This window comes from Sminthopsis crassicaudata, chromosome 5, assembly GCF_048593235.1.
Source record: "Sminthopsis crassicaudata isolate SCR6 chromosome 5, ASM4859323v1, whole genome shotgun sequence".
NCBI classification, from domain to species: Eukaryota; Metazoa; Chordata; class Mammalia; order Dasyuromorphia; family Dasyuridae; genus Sminthopsis; species Sminthopsis crassicaudata.
In genome coordinates, this window is record NC_133621.1 from 195,331,139 (window position 1) to 195,357,323 (window position 26,185).

Genomic DNA, 26,185 nt, shown 5'->3' on the forward strand with positions numbered 1-26,185 from the left:
AGACATTTAGAGATCTTGAGAGACACAGGATAGGATGCAGTCAGTCACCTCCACATCCCTTCTTCCTTTTGGCTTACAGTTGTGCACTGGAGGCTGTCAAGATCATGTTGATAGCTGCTGAATACTATGAGGTTGTGTCCCATACTGACCAATACCGTGGCTGGGATCTGCTATCCAGTCCCAAATATTACTACATGGGAGTCATTGAGTTAACAAGGTGAAAACTGGTCCTCAGTACCTTGGCCAGCTCCCTCATTCCTCATTCCTCTCTGCTATCTGAACCCCAGCCATTCTTGATTCTCCTTAATCCCAGATTCTCAGGATCCTGAACTCTCAACTCACTACCCCTTCCATTTCCCAGTCCCTGTTCTATTTCCCAGTCACCTTCCAGGATGCCCTGTCTCCTTGCCCTCCCCCCTCCCAGCAACCCTTGGACTCCTCTATCCCATCCCAGTGGCTTAGTGAGGAACTGTGACCCCAGTATTCTGCATCGAGTCATGAGGGAAGTCAAGCCACTCCTGTACAGTGTGGAAGACAGGCAGAAGATCATGGCTAGGGCTTGCTTTGTTCAGGTAAAAGGCAGAGGGAATGGGCCACAATGGGGGAGAGGAAGGAGAGACATTCAGACCTTTTTTTTTTGGGGGGGAGTCCCAGAATCTGAGTAGGTCTTCATGACCACCTGGCTCTTTAGTTCCCTGCTTTAATCCATACATGGGCTGGACTGTTTCTAAATTGGGACCCTATGTGTTCTCATCTACTTACTTTCCATTCTCTCATGGTATCCTTTGTCATTTATTTCTTGTGCCCTTTTACCATTTCTATACACTGACCCTTAATCCCAGGTCAGTCTACATTTCCTAAGTTTCTTGGTTGTGGGGGAGAGGGTAAAGAAAAAGGGAATCAGAATATCTACATGGAGGTTCCCTTCCTTTGGACTTCAGGAGTATAGTTTGAGGAGGCAGGCAAAAGAGAGATACAGCCTCAGTTTACACATTGGCCCAGAGACATGTTATACTTTATTATTATTATCTTTTTCTTTCCATTCCTATCGGTTTTCTTTCACAGCTTCTCTGGCATCAATCAGTGGCCCAGACTTTGGGAGAAAACTTTCTGAGTCATCTAAGTAAATGGATTCGTGAACCCAATCTCATCATGAAAGAAATTGGACTTCGGGGAATCAGTAACCTAGCACTGCATCCAGGGCAGGTGAGAAGAGAGGATGGGATAAGAGTGGGAGTTGGAGTAAAGGGGATTCATTTCAAGGAGACTTCCCTACTGTAGAGTCTTCCAGATATGGAATGGGAACAGAGCTACATCTGGGAAGAGTCAGTGGCATATGTGAATATGAATCCCAATAGGTTAGGATTTAGAGTTAGGATTAGGGAAACTCTTTAACCACTAGATTAAGTCATAATCCACAATGTAGTGGAAAAAGCAATTAACTGGAAGTCTCAGTTCTGACCATTAATTAGTTATATAAATCATAGACTGCAAGATATTGTAGGAAAAACATTAGATTTGGGATCAGGAGACTTAGATCCGAATTTTGGCTTTGACACTATCCAAACCACTTGGATAAGTCATTTTATGCTCTTTGGATCTTGGTTTCTCCATCTATAAATACAAAAATAAGACTAGATGAACTCTATGCTCATTTCTTATGATCTTAGGATCATCTCAGTTTCATTATGCATAAAATAGAAGGAGCTGAGAAACTCTTAAGATCCCTTCCAGACCAAACATGAAATAATTCTATGAGTACATATTAATTTCTAATCCTTAAAAGCCCCATTTCTCTATTTTCATGACCCTCAAACTCTCAAGCTCTGAATTCTCAGGTTCATTGTACTATATCTTCCATTTTTCATCTTATTTAGTCCTCAACTTTTGCATGGATAAGGTTCCTAGAAAAAGAAGTAAAGGAAAAAACATGAAGGTTCACATGACATTAAACTTGTGGGAAAGAGAAGATTTGGTTCCCACAACCAAGAAAAACAATAATCTTTTGTTATAGATTGCTGAAAATACACTTTTCTACATATAATTCTTTAATAAAATTGTATATAAAATATTATTTTTGTTATAATAAATGTAATATTAATTAATTTGATTTAACTAAATAAATTTATTATAATAAAATATTAATTCTGATAATTTGTAATTTTCCTAATACAGTAACCACAAAAAATCCCATAAAATGCAACATACAAAATAAAAATGGTAATATGCAAAATATTTTCTTGCTAATAATTCCCTAGAATTCAATGGTATTTTGTGCTAACATCTCAATTAAAAAAAATGATTTCAGGCAAAATTCACTTCTTGTAACACATGACATCTACAATACTATAAATGATGTTTTTATATAATTTCAGTTGTGTACCATTTTTGAGCCCAGTTAGGATTTACTTGGCAAAGATACTGGAGTGGTTTTCCATTTCCTTCTCCATGTCATTTTTTGGATGAGGAATTGAGACAGTGTTAAATGATTGTCCACTGGGATCACAACAACTAGTGTCTGAGACTAGACTTAAAACTTAGATATTCTTGATTTGAAGAATCAACTATCTACATAGTTGCTCCTAGTACCATGAATACCGTACGGCAAATACAATTAAAACATTTTTAAACCTGAATTCTACCTAGTCTATCAGATGGTAATATGAGGATGTTGTACTATATACTACAATTTTATATATCTATCTTGGCTGTCCTCTAAAAACCAAGGAAAAAATTGCTGAGATTTTAGACACTGCTGTTGGAAGATAATAAGAGGCCACAGGATTCACACCATGCTTTGGGGGCATAACTGCAGCACAAAACTTGAATTTTAAAGGCAAACAATGAAAATATACAACAAATACACAGAAGCTTTTTACAGTGGTAGGATGAATAAGACCAGTAAAGTGACTAATAGGATATTAGCCAATCCACAAACTTGCATGCATCACTCCCCCCCTTTTTTCCTCTACTGCACATAGGGCTAATGGTTGTAACAAGAAAGTTAAAATGAGGTTACTAATAAAATCATGCTAAGGCTTGAAATCATGAAAATTAATTATTGGACTATTGAGGATTGACTATATTAATTAGTTGCTAAACTATTGATTAATATTGATTAAACTATTATCAATCTCTCCAGCATATAGTTGCTCTTAAGCTTCTACTAGTTCACTCAGAATCTTCTTTATAACACTTAATTCTGCTCACAGTGAAGCTCATTCTCCTAGCAATTAATAACCTCTCCATTATTCCTTTCAGGTAGGGACACTTGCATCTTTACTTCCAATCATTCGGAGTTTCCTGAAAGAGGAGGAGCTGGTGGCAGTGCAGGCAGTGAAGGGACTACGCAATATCATTTGTTATGCAGAAGGAATTGTAACCAAGAGGGCCTTTTGCAGTATCGCCAACCAACTACGACCCCTCATCAATGATGTATGTGTAACAGTTATAGACTGTGTGATAAAGGACAAGATGGCTCACACACAACAAGAAATTATAGATAGATTTGGAATGTCCCACTTTATAGCCAGGGGGAAGAGGAATTCCATCTTTGTAGATATTAAGGACATAGCTATGGCAAGTCAATTATTCCTTCATTCTTCTACCTTCAAGAGAAATATAGCACTTGGGATTATATTCCTTTTTTACATATAAGATGTTTACAGTCTAGTTGGGATTTAAGCTAGAAGCCACTTTGGTCACTAAGTGCAAAGGAAATAGTTCTACCCTAGACTTAGAGGGTGATTTTACCTTGATTGATCTAATTTTTCCCACATTATCCTTATTATAGAAAAAAAAGATTAGTCACAAAGAGAAAGCAAAAATATTTATCAAAAGAAGCAGTATAATAATTGCTGAGGGGAATATATATTTTTAGTTTGGAATATAGAACACACAAGAGTTGGGACTAGAAGAGAGATGAAATCTCAACTCAGTGGGAGAAAATACTTAATAATACACTCTTTAAAAACTCTCTCTCTCTCTCTTTTTAACATCATCATAGTTTACCCTAATATTTCTCTCTTTTCTTTTCCCACAGAGCCCTTTTATATAACAAATAATATTTAAAAACACAGAAAGAGGAAAAAATCAGCATAATTGATCAATACATCAAAAATTTTGACAATATGTACAAAGTACAGCACTTGTGGACCTCTCTGTAAAGCAGTAGGATAGGAGTGTTTTTTAAATAGTTATTCTTTTGAATTGTGTGTGTTCTTTATTCACTTTGGATTTTTTCTTTTGAGTGTCTGGTTATTCTATCCATTTTCATTATTGTAGTCATTTCACATAATTGTGGCTATGCTAACTTCACTCAGCATCCATTCATGTTGATCTTTTCATGACTCTCTATATTCATCACATCTGTCATTATGCCACAGAAATATTCATTAAATTCATGTACCACTTTTCTTTGCCCATTCCTCAATCAATGAATTTCAATTTTATTTCTAATTATTTGCTCTCACAAAAAATGATGTTGTAAATATTTTAGTATATAGGGTATTTTCTTCTTATAATAGACTTTCTTGGGATATAATAGTAATAGAATATCTGGCTCAAAGAATGTGGGCATTTTTGTCACTTTATTTGCATAATTCCAATTGATTTCCAACATAGTTGTAGTGATTCACCAATGTATTAGAATCCCTATCTTCCCCAAATCTATCTAACATGATTACTGTCATTTTTTTGTCATCTTTGATAATTTGCTAGATATGAGGTCCATTTTTTAAAAATTAATGGTGAAATAGATTTGAAGAATAGAAAATTTTGAGTTGCTTTGCTCCTTGGAACACATTATTCCATTCCCTCCTGTTATTTCTAGTAGACACATACTAGTCTTGTGTGGTTTGTCAAATATAAATACTTTATATTTGAAGGTATTTGTCTGGGTCACTTCAGCATTTATTGTTTGTCAGTGGAATTGTTAAATTTAATCACTATGTGTCTTGGAATTTGTAGCATAAAATTTTGTTTTGCTTTTTTTCTGGAGGCAATTTGAAAAAAAAAAAACTTTTTTTCCCAATAGTATTTTAACTTTCCAATGACATGTAGAGATAGTTTTCAACATTCATTTTTGTAAGATTTTGCATTCTAAATTTTGTCTCCTTCCCTCCCTTTTCCCCTCGACAGTCAGCAACTTGATATAGGTTATACTTGTATAAAAATTTTAAGCATATTTTCATATTTGTTATGTTGGAGAAGAAAAATCAGAACAAAAGGGAAAAAAACCAAGAAAAAGAAAAAGGAAATTAACAAAACAAACAAAAAAAGAAAATGGTATAATTCAATCCACATTTACTCTCCATAATTCTCTCTTTGGATGTGAATGGCATTTTCTGTCCCAAGTCTATTGGAATTGTTTTGGTTCATCATATTTCTAAGAACAGCTAAGTCTATCATAGTTGATTATCATATAATCTTGTTGTTACTGTGTACAATGTTCTTTTGGTTCTGCTCACATCACTCAATATTAGTTCATTTAAGTCTTTCCAGGCTTTTCTGAAATCAGCCTGCTTCTCATTTCTTATAAAAATGATATTCCATTGCATTTATATTCCATAACAAATTCAGCCATTCCCCAACTGATAGGCATCCACCCAATTTCTAATTCCATGACACCACAAAAAAACTATTACAAATATGTTTGCATATGTGAGTCCCTTTCCCTTTTTTATGATCCCTTTGGGATACAAGCCCAGTAGTGACACTATTGGATCAAAAGGTATATACAATTTTATAACTCTTGGGTATAATTCCAAATTGCTCTTTCTGGATGCATTTTACTGCTTTTTTAAAAATTGGCACTTTGTTTTCTATGTTCAGAAGTTCTGGGCAGCTTAAAATTTTTTTTTAAATTACATTACAATATTCAAGACTTTTGATTCAGTGTCTAAGACAAACATATTGATGACATTATGTAGAATGAAATATATAATACTGACATTTGTTTTCAAATGAAGGGCTGACTCTCCAAGTCTCCAAGACAGTAAGACACACACTTCAAATAGTCATACATATACTGATATCTGTCCCCTTTGTAAGCATTGGTCACTTATACCTAGATGGCTGGGTACATTACAGGTACAATCTACAGCTATAACTTCTAAGGGAACTGGGCCCATTTGTCCCATGCTCTAATTATCTGGACAAATAGCCACAGAAGCTTTGAATATGTGAGTAATGTCCAACATTTTATATACACAAGAAGTGGCCAGTGTATTTTTAAGGGGTAGAAAATAATGTGAGAGCTGTGGGAGTTTTGTACCTGTGCAGGGCAGGGCCATAGGGAACTATTACCTGGACATTTCCATTCTGCTCCTTAATGGCAGGAGAGGGACCAAGTACGGATTTCAGCCACCTCTGCCCTCAGCCACATGCTGCATCAAGTCTACAAGTTCAGACCAGGCCCTAAAACCCGAAATGCACTCTACAGTTTTCTGGTTCCTCTATTGATCAGCATTCAAGATAATAACACAGAGGTAGCCAAGGTGAGATTTATCTTTCCCTTTCAGACTACAGGTCATATTACCTTTCTTTCTCTGTCCTTGCCAGTGGGAAAGCCAAAGGCTCTTGTCTTGGCCATGTATCTCACCCCTATATCTCTAGGTCTATACCCATCCCATCCAGTTTTAATTCATTGTCCATGGCATCACATGTAGGGGTTCTCAAACTACGGCCCATGGGCCAGATGCGGCCCACTGGGAATGTTTATGGGGCCCACCGGGTTATGGCAAATGGGCTGAGGGGCAGAGACAGAGTGTGAGTTTTTGTTTTTACTATAGTCTGGCCCTCCAACTGGCCCCCTATTTAAAAAGTTTGAGGACCACTGATATATAGTCTTTCATACTTAGTCTTCTGTTCTATCATCCCATTCCAAGTTCTTTGACCCTTTATCTAAGTCATTTATTGCCTTAGCTATGACAGTCTATGGAAGGATTTTCCTTTGGAAAGCCCCTGGGATTCTTCTCTTTCTATCTAACAGGTCTGTGGAAAAGCTTTGACTGAATGGGCTGTTGGGATTGGCTGGACATCTCTCACGCAAACATTCCAAAACACAGTCATAACTGACCATGTTAAGATATTGGAAGAAACATGCAAATGTCTGGTGAGTGGAAAAGTCTCTGATTAAGTCACAGCTACCATGCTAGCTGAGAGGACTCTGAGACACACAGTAGGGTATGAGAGGTAGGGAAAGAGATGGCAAACAGGGGATTAAAAAACCAAAAAGCACTATTTTGTTTCCTCTTCTACTTTTCAAAGCTCCATTCCTCTGTTCTTCCATGCATTAACTCTCCATTCTCCATTATTCATAAATTTTGGGTTTATAAAATTCCTGACCTGTAATATAGCTAGCTGGTCTCTCACTGTTAGCTATTGAGCTTCCCCAGTAATCCTGACAGTGTTATATTAAGTGTATAGATAACAGTATAGAAGAACTCACCAGGGAATGGTATTCAGACATCAGACACTAACTGGGGATTAGGGACTTATATTTACCAGAAATCAAGAATGTACAGAAAGCAAGAATTCAGGTATATTAGATAATGTTTGAAAGAACAACAATCTGGGGAAATGAAGCCTAGTAATCATGTAGTCAGACAAGATTTAGGAAAGCATGTAGATTTGAAAGATCATGCATGGGTACCATCCATGGGTTCCATGGAGTGCCAGGATTCAAAACATGAAGATGTAAACTTAATATTTAGAGGACATATGACAGAGCTAAGAGCTTCTGATGTAGTTCTTACCAAGGTAATCTTGATATCAAAGTTGGGGTAAGCATAGGCTTAAAGGTGTTGAGTTGTAGGTGAGGAATGAAAAAAACATGTCGGTTGAAGAAAAGCAGAGAGAACTGTGGTCACATATTCTGAAAGGCAGCTTCCCCCATGGATGAGGGCCAGCATCATCCCTTGTTGCTTCCACAGGTCAGCACCAATCAAAGTCAGCTAGTAGGAAAATTACTGTTCCAGAGCTTTGAGTTCCTAAAGAGCCCACGGCCCTTCATTCGGGCAGCAGCAATCACATTCATAGGTAAAGTCAACTTGCTCTTTTGGTCTCCACTTTCCAGAACTTCTCTCTTCTCACCCCCTTCCTTTTATTTTATTCCCTTTTGTAAGATGAATAATACTGAACAATATTATAGTTTGGTTGACTTTATCTTTTCCTGAGTTTGTCCCAATTTATAAAATTGGTCCTATTTCCAAGAAAGCTTTACCCTTGGTTTTTGTATATTACAGAGTGTAGTATTATAGATACAAAGCTGAAAGGGATCTTGGAAGATGATTTCACTTTTCAAGAAACATTGAGCTAAATGGTCATTAAACCTCTTCCCACTCTAATGTTCTGTGAATGAGTCCCCATGAGTCTAAATGTCTTAGAATAAACTTTTTCCTTAAGGAGTTGTGGGAAGAAAAGGTTATTTAGTTAGGTCACTGATATTTTAGCTTCTGAGCATTTCTTAGTTTTTTTGAATTTTTCATAGAAGTGTAAAGGAAAGGGCAAATGGGTGGGACAAGTTCAGAAGCAATTTTGGTTTGTTTTTGCTTTATTTTTAGGACAAACTGTTATGAAACTAAATATGAATGAAATAGATGAAGAAGATATAGAGCAGCTGCTGAATGGTGAGACATACTAAAATGATCTAGATTACTTAGCCCAAAGGGTAGAATAAAGATTATCTGTGACTTATAAAGTAACAACTCACATTTCTATATCACTTAACAATTTATCAAAACTTTTCCTTACCATTCCTCCTGTGAGAAACAAAGCACAAAATGTGTTACCCTGGTATTACTGATGAGGAAACTGATATCAAGATGGATGACATGACTGGGTCTGAAGTTTCACAAATGAGGCTTTTGGTCTCCAGTTCAGCACTCTTTTCACTACATCCAGAATAGAAAGGGAAATAGAAAAATGACTCAAAGAAAGGCATCAAAATGTCTTCTTCTCATAGCAATATTAAAAAGGCTTGGTAAAGTATGGTTGTTCCATAAACACTATTGACTAATTGAAAGAAATTAAATGCAAATTGTTATTTCAAGTAGTCTTATCTGAAGAAACTTGAATTTTTCTTCGAGGTCTTTTTACATGAAAGTTAAATAATTCTGGAACTGGGGGATTCTCGGAATCCTCTAGCCCTGCCCTTATTTAATCCTTGAATTTTCTTCGAGGTCTTTCTACATGAAAGTTAAATAATTCTGGAACTGGAAAGGGATTCTAGGAATTCTTTAGTCCAGTCCTAGTTTAATCCTGCCATTTTATAGATGAAAGAACTGATATCTCAAACAATTCTAGCAACTAGTAAGCAGAAGAGCTGGATCTAAAATCCAAGTCTTCTGACTCCCAGGTTAAGACTTCCCATTGCAGCTCATTACAGAGAGTCAGTCACTCAATACACATTAAGTGTCTTCCCTGTGCTAGACACTATCTTAAACATCAAGAATACAAAGGAAGGCAAAAAAAAAAAAAAAAAAAAAAGATACCAACACTATGCCAATAAACTATAACAAGATAAACTAGAGGCAATTTCAAAGGGAAAGATTAAGAAAATACTCCCAAGTTCCAAGATTAAAATGTAATTGTGAAATATTTAACAAAATCAGTATATATTTAATTAAATATTATATAATAATATAAAGATTTAACAAAATAAAATAGAAAACATTTCAAAACCAAGTCAATATGCAGCCTACAGGCATTTTTATGTATAACTTAGTGGCTCCCTATTTCCACTGGAATATGATATCTCTGTTTAAGCCCTCTAGCCCCACACTGTGTTCTTGTAGAGAGATGACATCTTCTAGCTACTGCAATAGAGATTCCTCTGACATCCTCCATGTCTTCTGCCTTGGTGATGGGCTTTATGATGCTTGATGTTCATTCAAAACCCTTGATAACTTAGTTTTCTCCTACCTTTTTAGTCTTCTTGCATCTTACTCCCCATACTTTATCTTCAATCTTGTAACACTGACCTTCCGGCTATTCCACAAACAAGATTCCATCTCTTGGCTGCAGGCATTTTTTCTGGCTGTCTCCCAACCTTCTTTTGCTCTACTGCAGACCTCCTTGACTTTCTTTTAAGTACCAACTAAAACCCTACTTTATATAGGAATCTGTCCCTAGCCCTTCTTAATTCCAATGCTTTCTCTCTCAATTATTTCCTATTTGTCTTGGATGTAACTTATTTTGTATATTTTTGCAAGTTCTCTCTCCTGTTGGATGCCTGGTGCATAGCAAGAACGTAATAAAAGTTTATTGCTTGATTGATTAATGGAGGGAGAATGGAAAAAGAGGGAGAGCTGCTATGACTTCCTTAGCTTTCTCTGGTTCTTCTAAGGGGCAAATCTCACGCTTGTGTTGTAAAGTTAGAATTGACAGAACTTATTTAAACACTATGTAGTCTGGCCAAAGTATTCCTGAATTCAGCATGATGCTTTCTACTCCTATCTATCTACACAGCTTGTATCCTATGCCTGAAATGCTTTCTCTTCCAACTCTGCTTTTCAAAATCCTAATCCAAAGCTCTCACCTGGTATCACTTCCTCTGGGAAGCCTCTAGGCATCCTCCTCATCACAGATGTTCTCCTCTTCCTCTGGAAAGCTTATCTAAATCACATTGGCTTCTCTTCTAGGAAGTCCTACAGAATTTGCTGTATAAATTACACATTTTAGTATTTCATAATACATTAAGAACATACAGTTCTTAACTGTTTCATTTGCATTTATCTCATCTTCCCTTGAAAGCCATAAATGACTCAAGGACAAGGACCAAACCATGAAAGTGGGGTGTGGGAAAGAGTGCTGGAACTGGAGTGAGGAGACATTCTCATTCTGACATTTTTGGGCTGGGTGACTCATTTCTGTGTCTGTAAACTAGAAATAATAACATGGATAATATCTTCAGAGTTGTTATAAAGAAATTTCTTTGTAAATTTTAAAACACTATGATAAAAATGTTACTTTTCATTTTTAAGCTTTTATCCTTAAATGTCTACAGAGTGATTAGTGTAAAGGTAGGCTAAGTTATTTATATATTTTTATTCTATCTCAGCAGTAATAGGGAACCACTGAAAATTTTAGAAGAGACATAACATGTTTAGTTTTATGTCTTTGGAAAGTTGTTTTTGCTAACCTCCATTTGAAGAATGGTAAATTTGGGAGGTTGTGGGGGTTGACTAGTGGAGATTGGAGATGGGGAGATAAATTAAGAAGTTATTGTAACACTCCGGGTAATAGATACTTAGGATCTGAACTAGATTAGAATGTAAACCCAATGGAAAGATAGGGAAGGATGCAGGAGATTTTATGATATAAAGAATTATGGGATTGGTTGGATTGGGAGAAAGCATAGCAGAGAGGGAAAGTGGAAAAAATTTCTTGGATGGTTGGAGGATAGTGGTACCATCAAAGAAATAGGGAAGTTGGAGATAAGTTTCAGAGGGAAGCTTCCACCTTTGCATAAATTGAATTGGACGTTTCATCTGGATAATTCAGGTGGAAAGGTTAGCAGGCAGTTGGGAATTGTGGGCCTAGAGTTTAGTGACAGGATTAGTGCTTTATATGTAGATTTGAGTTTCATTTGTATAGGTGTATTAATTGAATTTATAGAAGCAGATGAAACCATCAAGCAAGAAAGTACAGAAAGGAGAGAAGAAAGTCTAGAAAGGAACTCTGGGGACATTTACACTTTAGGAGATGAGAGGGGAAAAAATGAAATAGTTAAAAGAGATAGAAAAGGAGTTTTCAGACAGGTAAATGAAATAGGAGAGGGCAGTGTTGTAATAACCAAAGTATCTAGGAGGCCTGGATGACCCAAAGTAGTGGAAAGCTCTCTGGGATTCTCACTTAATAAGGTCTTTGGGAGTTCATTTTGCCTTTCCCATTGGACCTTAAGGAATCTTTGGAGTTAGAGGATTGTGTTTGACGCTATTTATTAACTAATAGATTTAGGAAATAACTTAGCCCCAGTTTCACCAAATGTAAAATGAAGAAGTTGAATTACATTAATTAAATTACATTCAATTGTTGAATTGAAGTTGAAATGGAGTTGAATTATATTTCAAGAATTATGTTCTCTTATGGTTTTTTCCAGCCCCCCAAATCCTACAATCTTTCTCAGGGAAAGAGATTCTGTCCTCTCTAGCAATATTTAACAAACCTTGGAGTTAGGAAATTCTGCATTTCAATCTATCCTTTCCAATATAGCTAGTCACTTAATAATAATAGTTAATAAGGAGTTATTAAATACTTAATATATACATATGTACTGTATTGAATGTTGGCTATTCAAAGAAAGACAAAAGTAGTTCTTGCTCTCAAGATTATTTATTAATAACAAAATACATACAAAATATATAAAGAGTAGATGAAAAGTAAAAGTAACCACAGAACTGGTACGGTTAAGGAATAAGGGGTGGGACAAGGGAAGGTCTCCTGAAAAGTTTTTGATTTTTTTTGATGAGACCTGAAGGAAACCAGGGGAATTAAGAAGCAGAGATGAAGACAGAAAGTGTTCCATTATTGTTGTTCAGTTGTATCCAAGCCTTCGTGATCCAATGGACGCCAGGCCCTTTTATCTTCTACTGTCTCTCAAAGTCCATCTAACTTTGCTGTTTCCATGACATTACCTATCAATCTCATCCTCTGCCCTCCCCTTTTCCTTTTACCTTCAATCTTTCCGAAAATCAGGGTCTTTCCCAATGTGTCCAGTCTTCTCATTCATTATATGGCAAAAGTATTTAAACTTTAGTTTCATTATTTGGTCTTCCAATGAATAGTCTGAATTAATTTACTTAAGTATTAACTGAGTTAATCTCTCTGCTGTTCAAGGGATCTCAAAAGTCTTCTCTAGGCCACAATTTGAAAATATCACTTTTGGGGTACTCAGGTCTCCTTGTAGTCCAACTTTCATAGCCATACATTGCTACAGAAAAAAACAAAATTTTGACTGAATGGACCTTTGTCCACAAGATGATTTTTCTACTTTTTAGTATGCTGCCCAGACTTGCCATAGCTTTCCTGCCAAGGAGCAAGCGTCTTTTAATTTTACAGCTGCAGGTGTTTGTGGTGATCTTTAAGGTCTTACACAGCTTTCTATTTCTTTGCCTTCTATTTGCCAGGAGATAATGGGACCAGTTTCCAAGATCTTGGTTTTTTTGATGTTAAACTTCAAGCCAACTTTTACAGTGTCCTCTTTCACTCTCATCAAGAAACTTCTTATTTCCATTTTATCTTCTGCTATCGGAGTGATATCATTTTCACATCTAAGATTGTTAATATTTTTACTGGCAACATTAATTTTGGCTTTCTATTTCTCCAGCCTGGCATAAGCATGATATAAGTTAAACAAACAAACAAACAAACAAACAAATAAATAAAAATGATAATATACAGCCCCATCATCATCTATTCCCAGTCTTAAAAGAAATTAGTAACAATACATATTCAGTTCTAAATATTATTTCTTGACCTACACAGGTTCATCAGGAGACAAATAAGATGTTCTCTGGCACTCCTACCTCTTTGAGAACTTGCCTGTTTTTATTATTATTTACACAATCAGAGATTTTTAATAAATGAAGCAGAAATAAATGTTTTAACAGAATTCTCTTCTTTCTCCATAATCCAGCAAATTTGGTCTCTGGTTCTTCTGCTTCTTCAAAAACAAGCCAGCTCTTTTGGTAATTCTTGGTTCGCATACTGCTGAAACCTACCTTGAAGAATCATAACCTTGTTAGCTAGCATATGAAATAATTGTCATTATTTGGTATTTTGAATATTCCTTGGCATTGCCTTTCTTTATGTTTGAGATATAAACTGAAATTCAGTGACCACTGTTGAGTTTTCCAAATTTTCTGACATACTGAGTACAGCACTTAACAGCATCATTATCTTTTAGAACTTTAAATTACACAGTTGGAATTCTATCATCTTCACTAGCCTTATAATTAGCAATGCTTCCTAAGGCCCATTTGACTTCATTCTCTAGGAGGTATGTTATATCAGTAGCCACACATCATGATTATTTGGTAATGTTAAGATCTTTCTTGTATGGTTCTTTTGTGTATTCTTGCCACCTCTTAATCTCTCTTAATTCTTACTTAATTCCTATAATTTTTGTCTTTTATCATGCCCATTTTTGTATAAAATGCTCCCTTGATATCTCTAAGTTTCTTGAAGAAATCTCTGGTCCTTCCCATTCTATTGTTTGTTTTTTTTTTTTTTTCTCTATTTCTTTTCATTTCTAATTTGAGAAAGCCTTAACTCTCTTGCTATACTCTGGAATTCTGCACTTAGTTGAGTACATCTTTCCCTTTTTTCTTTCTCTTCTTTCCTCAGCTATTTATCAAGCCTCGTTATACAGCCTTTTTAGTTTTTCTTTTTCTTTGGAATGTTTTTTATAATTACCTACTATATAGTACTGTGACCCTCTGACCAAAGTTCTTTATATACTCTTATCAAGCAGATTTAATCCCTTAAAACTATTCATCACTTCTACTTCATATTCACAAGGGATGCTATTTAATTCATACCTGTATAGTCTGATGGCTTTCCCTACTTTCTTTAATTGACATATCTAAATTTTGCCATAAGTAGCTCATGATCAGAGCCACAATCAGTTCCAGGTCTTCTTTTAACTGACTGTATAGAGTTTTCAACCTTTGGCAGCAAAATATATCATCAGTCTGATTTCTGTAATTCTGTATTGACTGGTGATGTCCATGTATAGAGTTTCCGTTTGGGTTGTTGAAAAAGAGAGTTTGCTATGACCAGCAAGTAATCTTGACAAAACTCTTAGGTTTTACTCTTCTTAATTTTAAAGAGAGTTTGCTATGACCAGCAAATAATCTTGACAAAACTCTTAGGTTTTACTCTTCTTCATTTTGCACTCCAAGGCTAAACATTGCCTGTTATTTATAATTATCTTTTGATTCCCCACTTTAGCATTCCAGTATCTTATGATCAATGTAACATTTTGGGGGTGTTATTTCTAGAAGATGTTATAAATCTTTATAGAACTGATCACTTTGGCCTCTTCATCATCAATGACTGGAGCATAGATTTGTATTATTGTAATATTGAATGGTTTATCCTGGATTTAAACAAATATCATTCATTCGTTTTTGAGATTTACCCCTGTACTGTTTTTAATCACCCTTTTACTAACTAGGAAGGTTTTTATGTTTCTTCTAAGCGATTTACCCATTCCTAAGTTCAGGGATACCCAAGATGTTAATGTTTAATCTTTCTATCTCCATTTAACAACATCCACTTTACCCTAGTTCATAGATCTTATATTACAGTTCCTATACAATATTGATCTTTAGAGCATTGGATTTTCTTTTCATCACTAGATGCATCCACAGCTGAGTTTCCTTTTCTCTTGAGGGACCATACATTTTATTAGCACTGAAGCTACTTGTAGTTGTACTCTTCTCATCCCCAATAGCATATTAACACCTTCTGCCCTGAAGGGCTCATCCTCTGATGTTGTCTCTTTTATCATTTTAGTATTGTATGTGGTTTTATTTTTTTACAAAGATACTGTAGTAGTTTGCCATTTCCATTTCTAGTGGATCACCGTTTTGTTAGAACTCTCCACTATGACCTGTCTGACTTTAGCAACCCTATACGGCAAGCTCCTCCTCCATGACAATGCAGTTAATCCAGGCAGACAAGGGAGATAACTAATGTAAAAACACAAGATGAGACCTTGCTGTCTGTCATTTGTGTGGAACATCAAGTGGAGTGGTGTAGTTGGATTGCAGTGTATAAAAGGCCATAAAATATAAGAAACCTGAAAAGGCAAGAAGGGTCCAACTTTAAATAGCAAACAGGATTTTATATTTGGAGTTTGAGTTGGAAGAGTGTGGCAAAAGCTTTAGAAAAATCACGTTGGGAGTTAAGTTTGGAGTGGGGAAAGATTTAAGGCAGGAAGTTAAAAAGCTATTGTATTAGTCTAGATGAGAGCTGCTGAGTGCCTGGAGATGGCTATGTGAATAGAGAGTAGACATAAGTGAAAATTTTTTGAGGGTAGAAATAACAAGATTTGAATGGATTGGATATGTGGGATATGGAGTTCAAGATGATAACAAGGTTGGGAGTTTGGGTGATTGGGAGGGATTATGTAGAGAAATTTGGAAGAGAGAGGATTTTGTGGGAAGAGACAACAAATTCTGTTAAGGCAATTTTCTCTTTGGGTTCATCTACAAATGAACCTGGCTGTGTAGACTTTGACAGGGCTTGAAGATCACGTTAAATCTTCATGAGGTTCATCTTGTTTTTGTTCCTTTCATCCTTTCCTCAGAGGCTTTACATTTAAATGTGGTGGAATAAATATTTAAGAGCAGTAGAAGAAAGACTGGTAGGATTCGAGAAGATAGTTAAGAGAACAAAGGTCTGAGGCTTCCTTTTCCCCAACCACTACTTTCTTTTGGTTTCAGCCCTTCAAGAACTAAAGGATGATCCTGAGGAATCCATACAGGGTTTGGTCTCCATTACAATCAAGAAAATAGAAACAGCTTCTTATGTGAAGACCAGTACCAGGATACACCTGAGACGGAACTTAAGAGTCCCTGGTTTTGGTGTCAAGAAGCGGCTCTTTAAAAACATCAGATCCAAAGATGAAGGCAAGAAGGGCATATCAAAATTGTCCAAGCTTCGCCACTGGAAAATATCCCTTTGGCGGAGTTCTGAAGATAGCACAAGGCAAAATGAACCTTCAAGAACAAATCACCAAATGTTTCCCAGGAGAATACTTCCTCAAAAATATCTTTTAAGCACTATAGATTTGGATAAGTCTGTGCATCAGGTCCAGAAAGAGCTCAAAATCTCCTGATCCCTGATCCCTTTTTGGAGTTTGCTCTGGAGCTGAAGATTTGTTACACAGATTTCTCTTCCTGGTTTGGTACCTATACCCAGCACCCTCTTCCTTTCCATTTCCTCCCTATCTGCCCCATACTCCCACGGTTAGAAAGATCCCCCGCCCCCAATATAGTTTTGGCTTCCAGAAAATACTGTGCCTATTCTACCCTTCCAGAACTTCTGGTTTCCTGTATAACTTTCATCAATAAAGCTTCTTTCCTTATTTTAAAACAAGGTGGCTTTCATCTCATGGTTTTTAGGGGAGAGAAGGGCAGGGGAAAGGAATTGCATGCAGCTCCCCAAACAGGAACAGTTCCTAGCTTTACTTCTCAAGTAGAGGGAAATGTTTCCTCCTCAATGGTCTTCCTTCTTTTTCACTTTTTTTCTTCAAACACTTTTATGTCTTCTCTTCCTCTCATTGCTACACGTTTCCAGTGAGTAGCTGAACTCATTCTCTTACTATTTTCTCCTTAATTCTCTAAGAGTTTTATAACTCCTAATTGTCAAATTCCCTGAAACCTTCAGTGGTTAAGCAAAGAAACAGATGAATGAGTGAATGATTTCCTGTATGAAAAAAAATTAAACCCTCCCCCCCATTTCTTATCTGAAGATGAAACTGACATTTTCTGTCTCCTTTTTTATGCTTTTTCTATACAAAGAGACAATATCTAAGGCTTTGAATCTGATGCACCTGCTAGCACAGACAGCATGACATTGATTGTGGGACTGATTGTATGTGTGTTAATGTAAAGGAATAAGAGCTGTGAATTTTAGAAAACCTGAAAGGCAGATGCGAAGTTAAGTGAGCAGAACCGGGTGAACACTGTGCTGATGATCAGCTTTGTAAGACTCAAATATTCTCACAATAATAAGTGATCCAAGACAATTCCAAGCACTCATGAGGGAAAATGCTAGAAAAAGAACTGATTCAGTCTGAGTGCAGGTCGAACCAGACTATTTTCATTTCCTGTCTATTAGTGTATTTCTCTTTTACGACTGGATGAATATGTAAATGTTTTAAGTTTTGCACATGTATAACCTATATCTAATTGTTTACCACTTTAGGGAGGGTGACAATTTGGAACTCAAAACTTAAAAAAAAAAAAAAACCAAAAACGGGGCAGCTTGTGGATGCAGTGGATAGAGCTCCGGCCCTTGAAGTTCAAATCCGGCCTCAGACACTTCACTTCCTGGCTGTGTGACCCTGGGCAAGTCACGTGACCCCAATTGCCTCAGCCAAAAAAACACCAAAACAAACAAACCAAACCCAAACCACCACAACCACCAAAAAGTGTGGATAAACATGGACATGTGTTTAGGAGAATCGCACATGTTTAACCAGATTGAATGTTGTCTGGGGGAGGGGTTGGGGAAAGAGGGAGAAAAACTAGGAACGGTGGACGCTGAAAACTCTCTTGCATGTATTTTGAAAATAAAAATCTATTAAAATATATGTTAAAGTTTCTCTTTACATCGAATTGGAAAAATTACTTTTTAAAAAGTATGATACATCAGAAATGTACGTGCCGAGCGTGCGCACGCATCAGGAGTGTGCATGCTCGCATCCAGGAGCCCGAGTAGGAGCAGTGAGCGCAAGCGCACAGCCGCGGGCACCCGCGAGGGTGGGGGCGGAGAACTCGCTCTTTAGCGGGCTCTCCTGCAGGGCCGGGATTAGCGGAGGCGTTTATGCGTGCGGAGACGTGATTACGTCTTGCCTGAGGCCGATGCTCTCCGCTGGAGGCGGCGGTTTCAAAAAGAGGTGAGCTTTGTGGGTGCTAGGCACCGGCCTGGGCGGAAAAGGAGCAGGCGAGCGCTGCACCGAGAGGGAGCGGTTCGCATCAGAGGATGGCGTGGAGCGGGACTCAGTAGAAAGCGGTCCTTCACTCTCACGGGTGGGAGGGGGCGGGCACAGAAAGGGCGGGGTGGAAAACGCGGAGGAAGGGGCCGGACGGAAGACCGGGCTGAAGGCACCGGGAGGAAGACCCGGATGGGGAGGGGAGAGAAATCGGGCGAAAGACCCGGATGGGGTGAGGCGCGTGCGCGGAAGAGCGCGCCCGCTTAATTGTGGCTCCCCAGCTCCTCGTAGGGAAGTCCTTTGGGACTAAATAGCGGAATTTTTGGATTGGTTTCATAGATGGAAAAATTAAGCTCGGAGACGCTGCAATTGATTTACCTAATGTCCCCGTGGTGGATAGGGCTGGAGTTACTTTCCCAGAAAAACCGAATAACACCGATTGTGGGCTGTTGAGGAGACCCTAAAAAGCACTTAAAGCGCCAAGTGTTTGGGGGGAGGGGCCTTATTTTTTGCAATGAGCCTAGAACGAAAGCTATGGAATCAGGGAGCTGATCATTCTGTTAGCCAAGGACTCAACTACACCGTAGCTTCAGGCTCCATTTCTTAATTTGTTTAAAAAAAAAAAAAAAAAAAAAACCTGGCAAACTTCTGAGTCTGACACGAGTAGCTTTTTGCGAACTTCAAAACATTGTCTTCATAAAATGTGTAACTCCTGCCTGCCTCGACTCCCCTCTCAGTGCACCCTTAATGTGCGGCCACAGAGAACTCGCGCTGCCGTACCTGCTCAATAAACAGCGCCTCCCTGTGGACAAAATGTATATTATTCAAAGCCGTCTCATCCGAATCTTTCTACACTCTTACTCGTGCATCCCCATGTTTGTTTCTTACGGTGATTTTTAAAATTCGAAGGTAGAGCTTTACACTTATATTTCATCTCGACACACCTTTAGGCTTCTGCCAGAACCCCTGGCAGACTTTGACACTGTCTGCTTTATTTAACAGTGCCTTTGATCTTTGCGTTGTTCTGAGATTTGACAAATATGCCATTTATAACTGTCTAAGTCATTGATATTAAATAGCACAGGATCAAGAGCACGCCCCTCCAGTTCCACCTTATGGCTCTCCACTTTAGCCGACATCCTAACCCCAGCTTGACATGAGAGAGCAAGTGCTGTGCTACACCACATTCCCCTGCTCTGACACTACTTACCCTTCCATTCTTCTCTGTTGACCTTTATTCGGCTCAAACCCTCTGTTAAGCTCTTCTTTTAAAAAACAAATGTGTTTTTGTGTTTTGATTTTATATTACAAGCATTTACAGTATGAGAATAAATAGGAATATTTAAGTGCATCTGAAAGAAATTCTATTCTTCTGCTTAGTATTTCTCCATTATCTTCAGAATAAAACTGAAAATACATAATTTAGAACTATCATGTTTATTTTGCATTTTGTCACTGTTAATTAAAAAAAAAAAACACCCAAAACCAACATTTGGAAATCAGTTACATATTTAGTTCTCAGAGGGAAATAGATTAATCTTGTTGCTTCCTCAAAGTAAAGTTTGCTGCTTTGTAAAAAATGAAAACTTTTACGTTTTTATCATATCACATCCTTTGTCCCCCAGATCATTCAGAAAGAGACTGTGTTTTTACCCAGATCATTCAGAAAGAATGAGATATTTTAAGGACCTAATTTTTTTCATATATATATTCATATATTTATAAGTATTAGGCAGGGGATGGCAAGCCTAAGAACTCTTAATTGCTTAGGTAAAGAAATTGAAATAATATGGAGAGCATAGATTCAGAGTAAAAATAACAATTTTTGCATCAAATTGTAGTAACTTAGAGATACTTGAACATTGTAACAAGATTCATTATTTTTTTAAAAATCTTTACAATTCACCCTTAATTGTGAAAATTTGCTGTGAAAGGAAGGAGAGAAATCTGTTTCTTCAGGCCTAAGCCTAAGAGCACACACATTGATCTATCATAGATATAATGGAGAAATTCCCTTATCCCTAAATTCAGGTAAAAATTATGAAAACATTTTAGAAAAATCAGTCATGAAACAGTGCCACATTATTCACAGGGTATCATAGTCAGGTTGAGGGTTGACCAGATGGGAAACCTTCCTGTTCAGAAAAGAAATAGCATAGTGGGGAAACTGAGTCAAAAGACTCATGCCATTACTTTTAAAATAAGGCCTTCTTAATCATTTAACTTATGTCCACTGGTAGAATTTTTAAAAATTTGTTTATTTTTTTAAATTTTATAATTATAAAATTTTTTTGACAGTACATATGTATGAGTAATTTTTTTTATAACATTATCCCTTGTATTCATTTTTCCAAATTTCCCCCTCCCTCCCCTAGATGACAGGCAATCCCATACATTTTACATGTGTTACAGTATAACCTAGATACAATATATGTGTGTAAATACCATTTTCTTATTGCACATTAAGTATTAGATTCCGAAGATATAAGTAACCTGGATAGATAGACAGTAGTGCTAACAATTTACATTCACTTCCCAGTGTTCCTTCTCTGGGTGTAGTTGTTTCTGTCCATCACTGATCAACTGGAAGTGAGTTGGATCTTCTTTATGTTGAAGATATCCACTTCCATCAGAATACATCTTCATACAGCATTGAAGTGTACAGCGATCTTCTGGTTCTATTCATTTCACTCAGCATCAGTTGATGTAAGTCTCTCCAAGCCTCTCTGTATTCCTCCTGCTGGTCATTTCTTACAGAGCAATAATATTCCATAACCTTCATATACCATAATTTACCCAACCATTCTCCAATTGATGGACATCCATTCATCTTCCAGCTTCTAGCCACTATGAAAAGAGCTGCCACAAACATTTTGGCACATACGGGTCCCTTTCCCTTTTTTAGTATTTCTTTGGGATATAAGTCCAATAGCAGCACTGCTGGATCAAAGGGTATGCACAGTTTGATAACTTTTTGGGCATAATTCCAAATTGCTCTCCAGAATGGCTGGATTCTTTCACAACTCCACCAACAATGTATCAGTGCCCCAGTTTACCCACAGCCCCTCCAACATTCATCGTTATTTGTTCCTGTCATCTTAGCCAATCTGACAGGTGTGTAGTGGTATCTCAGAGTGGTCTTAATTTGCATTTCTCTGATCAGTAGAGATTTGGAACACTCATATGAGTGGATATAGTATCAATTTCATCATCTGAGAATTGTCTGTTCATATCCTTTGACCATATATCAATTGGAGAAGGTTTGATTTCTTATAAATTAGGGTCAGTTCTCTATATATTTTGGAAATGAGACCTTTATCAGAACCTTTAACTGTAAAAACATTTTCCCAATTTGTCACTTCCCTTCTAATCTTGTAAATCCATCTGGTCCTGGGGATTTTTTCCTGGGGAGTTGATTAATAGCTTGTTCTATTTCTTTTTCTTAAATGGGACTATTTAAGCAATTTATCTCTTCCTCTGTTAATCTAAGAAGCCTATATTTTTGGGGGAAGTCATCCATTTTACTTAAGTTATCAAATTTATTGACATAAAGTTGGGCAAAGTAACTCCTTATTATTTCTCTAATTTCCTCTTCATTGGTGGAAAGATCCCCCTTTTCATTTGTAAGACTAACAATTTGATTTTCCTCTTTCCTTTTGCTGATCAGATTTACCAAAGATTTATCTATTTTATTGGCTTTTTCATAAAACCAACTTTTGATTTTATTTATTAATTCAATAGGTTTTTTTTTTTTTTTTACTTTCAATATTATTGATTTCTCCTTTTTATTATTTCAAGTTTGATTTTGGGGGGTTTTTAATTTGGTCTTTTTCTAGCTTTTTAAGTTGCAGGCCCAATTCATTAATCTTCTCTTTCTCTATTTTGTTCAAATAAGCCTCTAAAGATATAAAATTTCCCCTTATTACCACTTTAGCTGCATCCCACAGATTTTGGTATGATATCTCATCATTGTCATTATCTTGGGTGAAATTATTAATTGTTTCTACAATTTGCTGTTTCACCCAGTCATTCTTTAAGATGATATTATTCAGTTTCCAATTACTTTTTGGTCTATTTACCCCTAACTTCTTATTGAATGTAGTTTTTATTGCATTGTGATCTGAGAAGAAGGCATTTTTTATTTCTGCCTTCCTGCATTTAATTTTGAGATCTTTATGTCCTAATATATGGTCAAATATATGGTCAATTTTTGTATAGGTTCCGTGAACTGCTGAGAAGAAAGTATATTCTTTTCTTTCACCATTCAGTTTTCTCCAAAGGTCTATCATACCTAGTTTTTCTAATGTTCTACTTACCTTTTTAATTTCTTATTTGTTTTGTGGTTTGATTTGTCTAATTCTGAGAGTACAAAGTTGAGATCTCCCACTATTACAGTTTTGCTGTCTATTTCTTCTTGCAAGTCTCTTAACTTTTCCTTTAGGAAGTTAGATGCTATACCACTTGGTGCATATATGTTTAGTATTGATATGGCTTCATTGTTTATGCTACCTTTTAGCAGGATACAGTTTCCTTCCTTATCTCTTTTAATTAGATCAATTTCTGCTTTTGCTTGATCTGAATAAAGATGGCAACCCCTGCTTTTTTGGCTTTACCTGAAGCATAATAGATTCTGCTCCAACCTTTTACCTTTACTCTGTATGTATCTCCCTGCTTTAAGTGTGTTTCCTGTAAACAACATATTGTAGGGTTTTGACTTTTGATCCAGTCTGCTATCCATTTCCGTTTGATGGGAGAGTTCATCCCATTCACATTTACAGTTAAAATTACTAATTCTGTATTTCCTGCCATCATATTATCCGCAGATTACGCTTTTTTTTCCCCTTGACCCCCCTGAACCCCTTCCCCAATATTTAATTTATAGATCCCACTTGTGACGCACAGCCCTCCCTTTTTAGTATCCCTCCCCCCTCCTTTTCAGTCCCTTCCCCTTTCTTGTACCCTTCCCTTATTCCCTTTTTCCTTTTCCCTTTTCCTCTCCCCCCTTTTAATGAGGTGAGAAAGAATTCTCTGAAAAACAAATATGTCAATTATTTACTCTTTGAGCCTACTCTGATGAGAGTAAGATTCACACAATGTTTCTCCCCCTCTCTAAATTCCCTCAGATGTGGTAGATTTTCTATGCCTCTTCCTGGGATGTAGTTTCCCTCTTTTTATCACTCCTTCCCCTTTTTCTGATACTACCCCCTTCCCTTTACTACTTCCCTTTTTTTTTTAATATATTATATTAGTAAAATCAAATTATCCATGCGGACTTTCTGTATATACAACAGAGATACAGTTCTCAAGAGTTCTTTTTACCTTTTTCTGCTTCTCTTCAGTTTTGTGGATGTAGATCAAATTTTTTGTTTAAGTCTGGTTTTTTTCTTAGAAACAAAAGGAATTCCTCTGTTTCATTAAATGATCATCTTCTTCCATGGAAGAAAATGCTAAACTTAGCTGGGTAGTTTATTCTTGGTTGCAATTCTTGATCTTTTGCCTTTCGGAATATCAGGTTCCAGGCCCTTTGATCCTTTAATGTGGAGGCAGCCAGATCTTGAGTGACCCTTATTGTGGCACCTTGATATTTGAATTGTTTTGTTTTTTTTTTTTCCTAGCTGCCTGCAATATTTTTTCCTTTGTTTGATAGTTCTGCAGCTTAGCCACAATGTTCTGTGCGGTTCTTTTTTTAGGGTCTTTTTCAGGTGTTCGATGAATTCTTTCAACACCTATTTTCCCTTCTGTTTCTATTATCTCTGGACAGTTCTCTTTGATGATATCCTGTAAAATAGAATCGAGGCTCTTTTTTTGATCATAGATTTTGGGAAGTCAAATGATCCTCAGATTATCTCTCCTAGATCTATTTTCCACATCTATAGATTTTCCCAGTAAGTATTTGAAGTTATTCTCCAGCTTTTCTTTTTTTTTTTTTGTTTGTTTGTTTTGTTTTGTTTTGTTTGACTGATTCTTGGGTTTCTCAATGAATCATTCATTTCTATTTGTTCAGTCCTGATTTTTAATGAGTTATTTTCTTCATTCACATTTTTTAGTTCTTTTTGTATATGCCCAATTGAGTTTTTAAATGAATTATTTTGCTCTATTGAATTTTTTTCCATTTCCCTAATTTTTTTTTTTAGTGAGTTATTTTCTTTTTCCAATTCAGAAATCCTACTTTCTTGAGACTTTTTTTATCTTTTCCAATTCAGAAATCTTACTTTCCTTTGATTTTTTAACCTTTTCTAATTCACAAATTTTGTTTCCCTGCACCTCCTGTGAATTCTTTATTTTTTCCAACTCAAATTTCAGGACGTTGTTATTCTATATTATAGCTTCTCTTTCCTTTCCCCATTTTTCTTCAAACTCTCTTAACTTTTTAATAGTCTCTTCTAGGAGAGAGTTATGTGATGGGGGGCAGGTATCATTCCTTTTTAGGGTGTTATCTGCTGACTCTCTGGTGTTAGCTTCCTCGGGGTTGGATACCCACTCTTTCTGTGTGTAGAAGATGTCAATCATTCTCTTCAGCTTCTTACTCATTGTTAAAAATCTGTTGGGGTCTGCCTTTGGGGTAAGAAGCTTATTTATTTATTTACCAGCTTCCTCCCAGACTGGATGGATGCAGCGAGTCCTGTGCCTAAACTAAGAGAGAGCTCTGGGAAAGAGTTCCCCTCCCCCCTCCCCGGAAATGCCTCAGAGGTGGCTAGCACTGCTGCAGCTTCGAGGAGTACCCAGTGAAGGGCCCTGCTGTGTGGCCTAGCGACTGCCCTGAGGTTTAAAGCTGAAAGTCACAAACCCCAGCCAATGCCTCCCATGGGGCTGTGGATGTCAGCAGCTGATGTGAAAAGCCCCTGCGCTCAAACTGGAAGTGTCTGCCCTGAAACCCCGTCCCTATTTCAAAGGTTCTGCTTCTCTGGGAATTTCAAGGCTGCTAGAATTCCACTGCCTCAGGCTGAGCCCCACACTATGTGGATTAGATGTTGCCTCAGGCTGTGTCCCCACTGTTTAGGCTCTTAACTACTCCAAGGAAAAGCCCCAGGCAGCAGAAGGTGGCTTCACAACAGTGTGGAGATCTATTAGGTCACTTCCTTCCGGATTGGGGTGGATTAAGGATCTGGCTTTAAAGTGGCTTAATTTCTCTTCTGAACTGCTGTTCTATAAGCAGAGAAGAGGTAACAAACAGCTTGTGTCCGATTCCTCTATCTCAGTGGCTTCTCTGATCCCAGAGTTCTCCCCAGCCGCAGTGTATTCACACCTAATCTTGTCTGTGCTGGCCTTTTTTTTTTTTTTTTTTCCCTCCCCTAGGAACGGGCCTTTTCTGTTGAAATTCCAGATTCTCTTAGCTGGTAAATTGTGCTTCTAATTCTTGTGTTTTTTATCAGTCCAGTGTTTTTTTTGTGGCTGATTTAACTTATTGGTAATGAGGGAAGAAGGGAGCTTACAAATTTGCGTGTATCTTCTGCGCCATCTTGGCTCCGCCCCCCCACTGGTAGTATTTTTCACATAACATTCTCTTTGTGTGAC

At 37.0% G+C, this 26,185-nt stretch overlaps 2 protein-coding genes across 9 annotated transcripts in view; both read left to right on the forward strand.

The window, feature by feature from the left end:
* LOC141543689 (maestro heat-like repeat-containing protein family member 1) overlaps window positions 1–17,045 on the forward strand; it is an 82,376-nt gene extending 65,331 nt beyond the window's left edge. For 3 of the 4 annotated variants that reach the window (XM_074269295.1, XM_074269297.1, XM_074269296.1), the window contains 9 exons: window positions 80–217; window positions 455–572; window positions 1,066–1,206; window positions 3,262–3,435; window positions 6,339–6,497; window positions 6,992–7,114; window positions 7,935–8,040; window positions 8,565–8,630; window positions 16,455–17,045. In XM_074269295.1, coding sequence (XP_074125396.1) covers window positions 80–217; window positions 455–572; window positions 1,066–1,206; window positions 3,262–3,435; window positions 6,339–6,497; window positions 6,992–7,114; window positions 7,935–8,040; window positions 8,565–8,630; window positions 16,455–16,849 — 1,420 coding nt within the window. In that variant the 3' untranslated portion in view covers window positions 16,850–17,045. Of the gene's footprint in view, window positions 1–79; window positions 218–454; window positions 573–1,065; window positions 1,207–3,261; window positions 3,436–4,042; window positions 4,936–6,338; window positions 6,498–6,991; window positions 7,115–7,934; window positions 8,041–8,564; window positions 8,631–16,454 lie in introns of those variants that run through there. The other variant, XM_074269298.1, reaches the window with a different exon arrangement.
* Window positions 17,046–18,483: 1,438 nt separating this feature from the next.
* The window catches only part of DDX11 (DEAD/H-box helicase 11), a 36,234-nt gene continuing 28,532 nt past the window's right edge, over window positions 18,484–26,185 (forward strand). For 2 of the 5 annotated variants that reach the window (XM_074269302.1, XM_074269304.1), the window contains exon 1: window positions 18,494–18,634. The gene's annotated coding sequence lies outside the window, so the exon portion shown is untranslated. Of the gene's footprint in view, window positions 18,635–21,293; window positions 21,377–26,185 lie in introns of those variants that run through there. The other 3 variants (XM_074269303.1, XM_074269301.1, XM_074269300.1) reach the window with 3 other exon arrangements.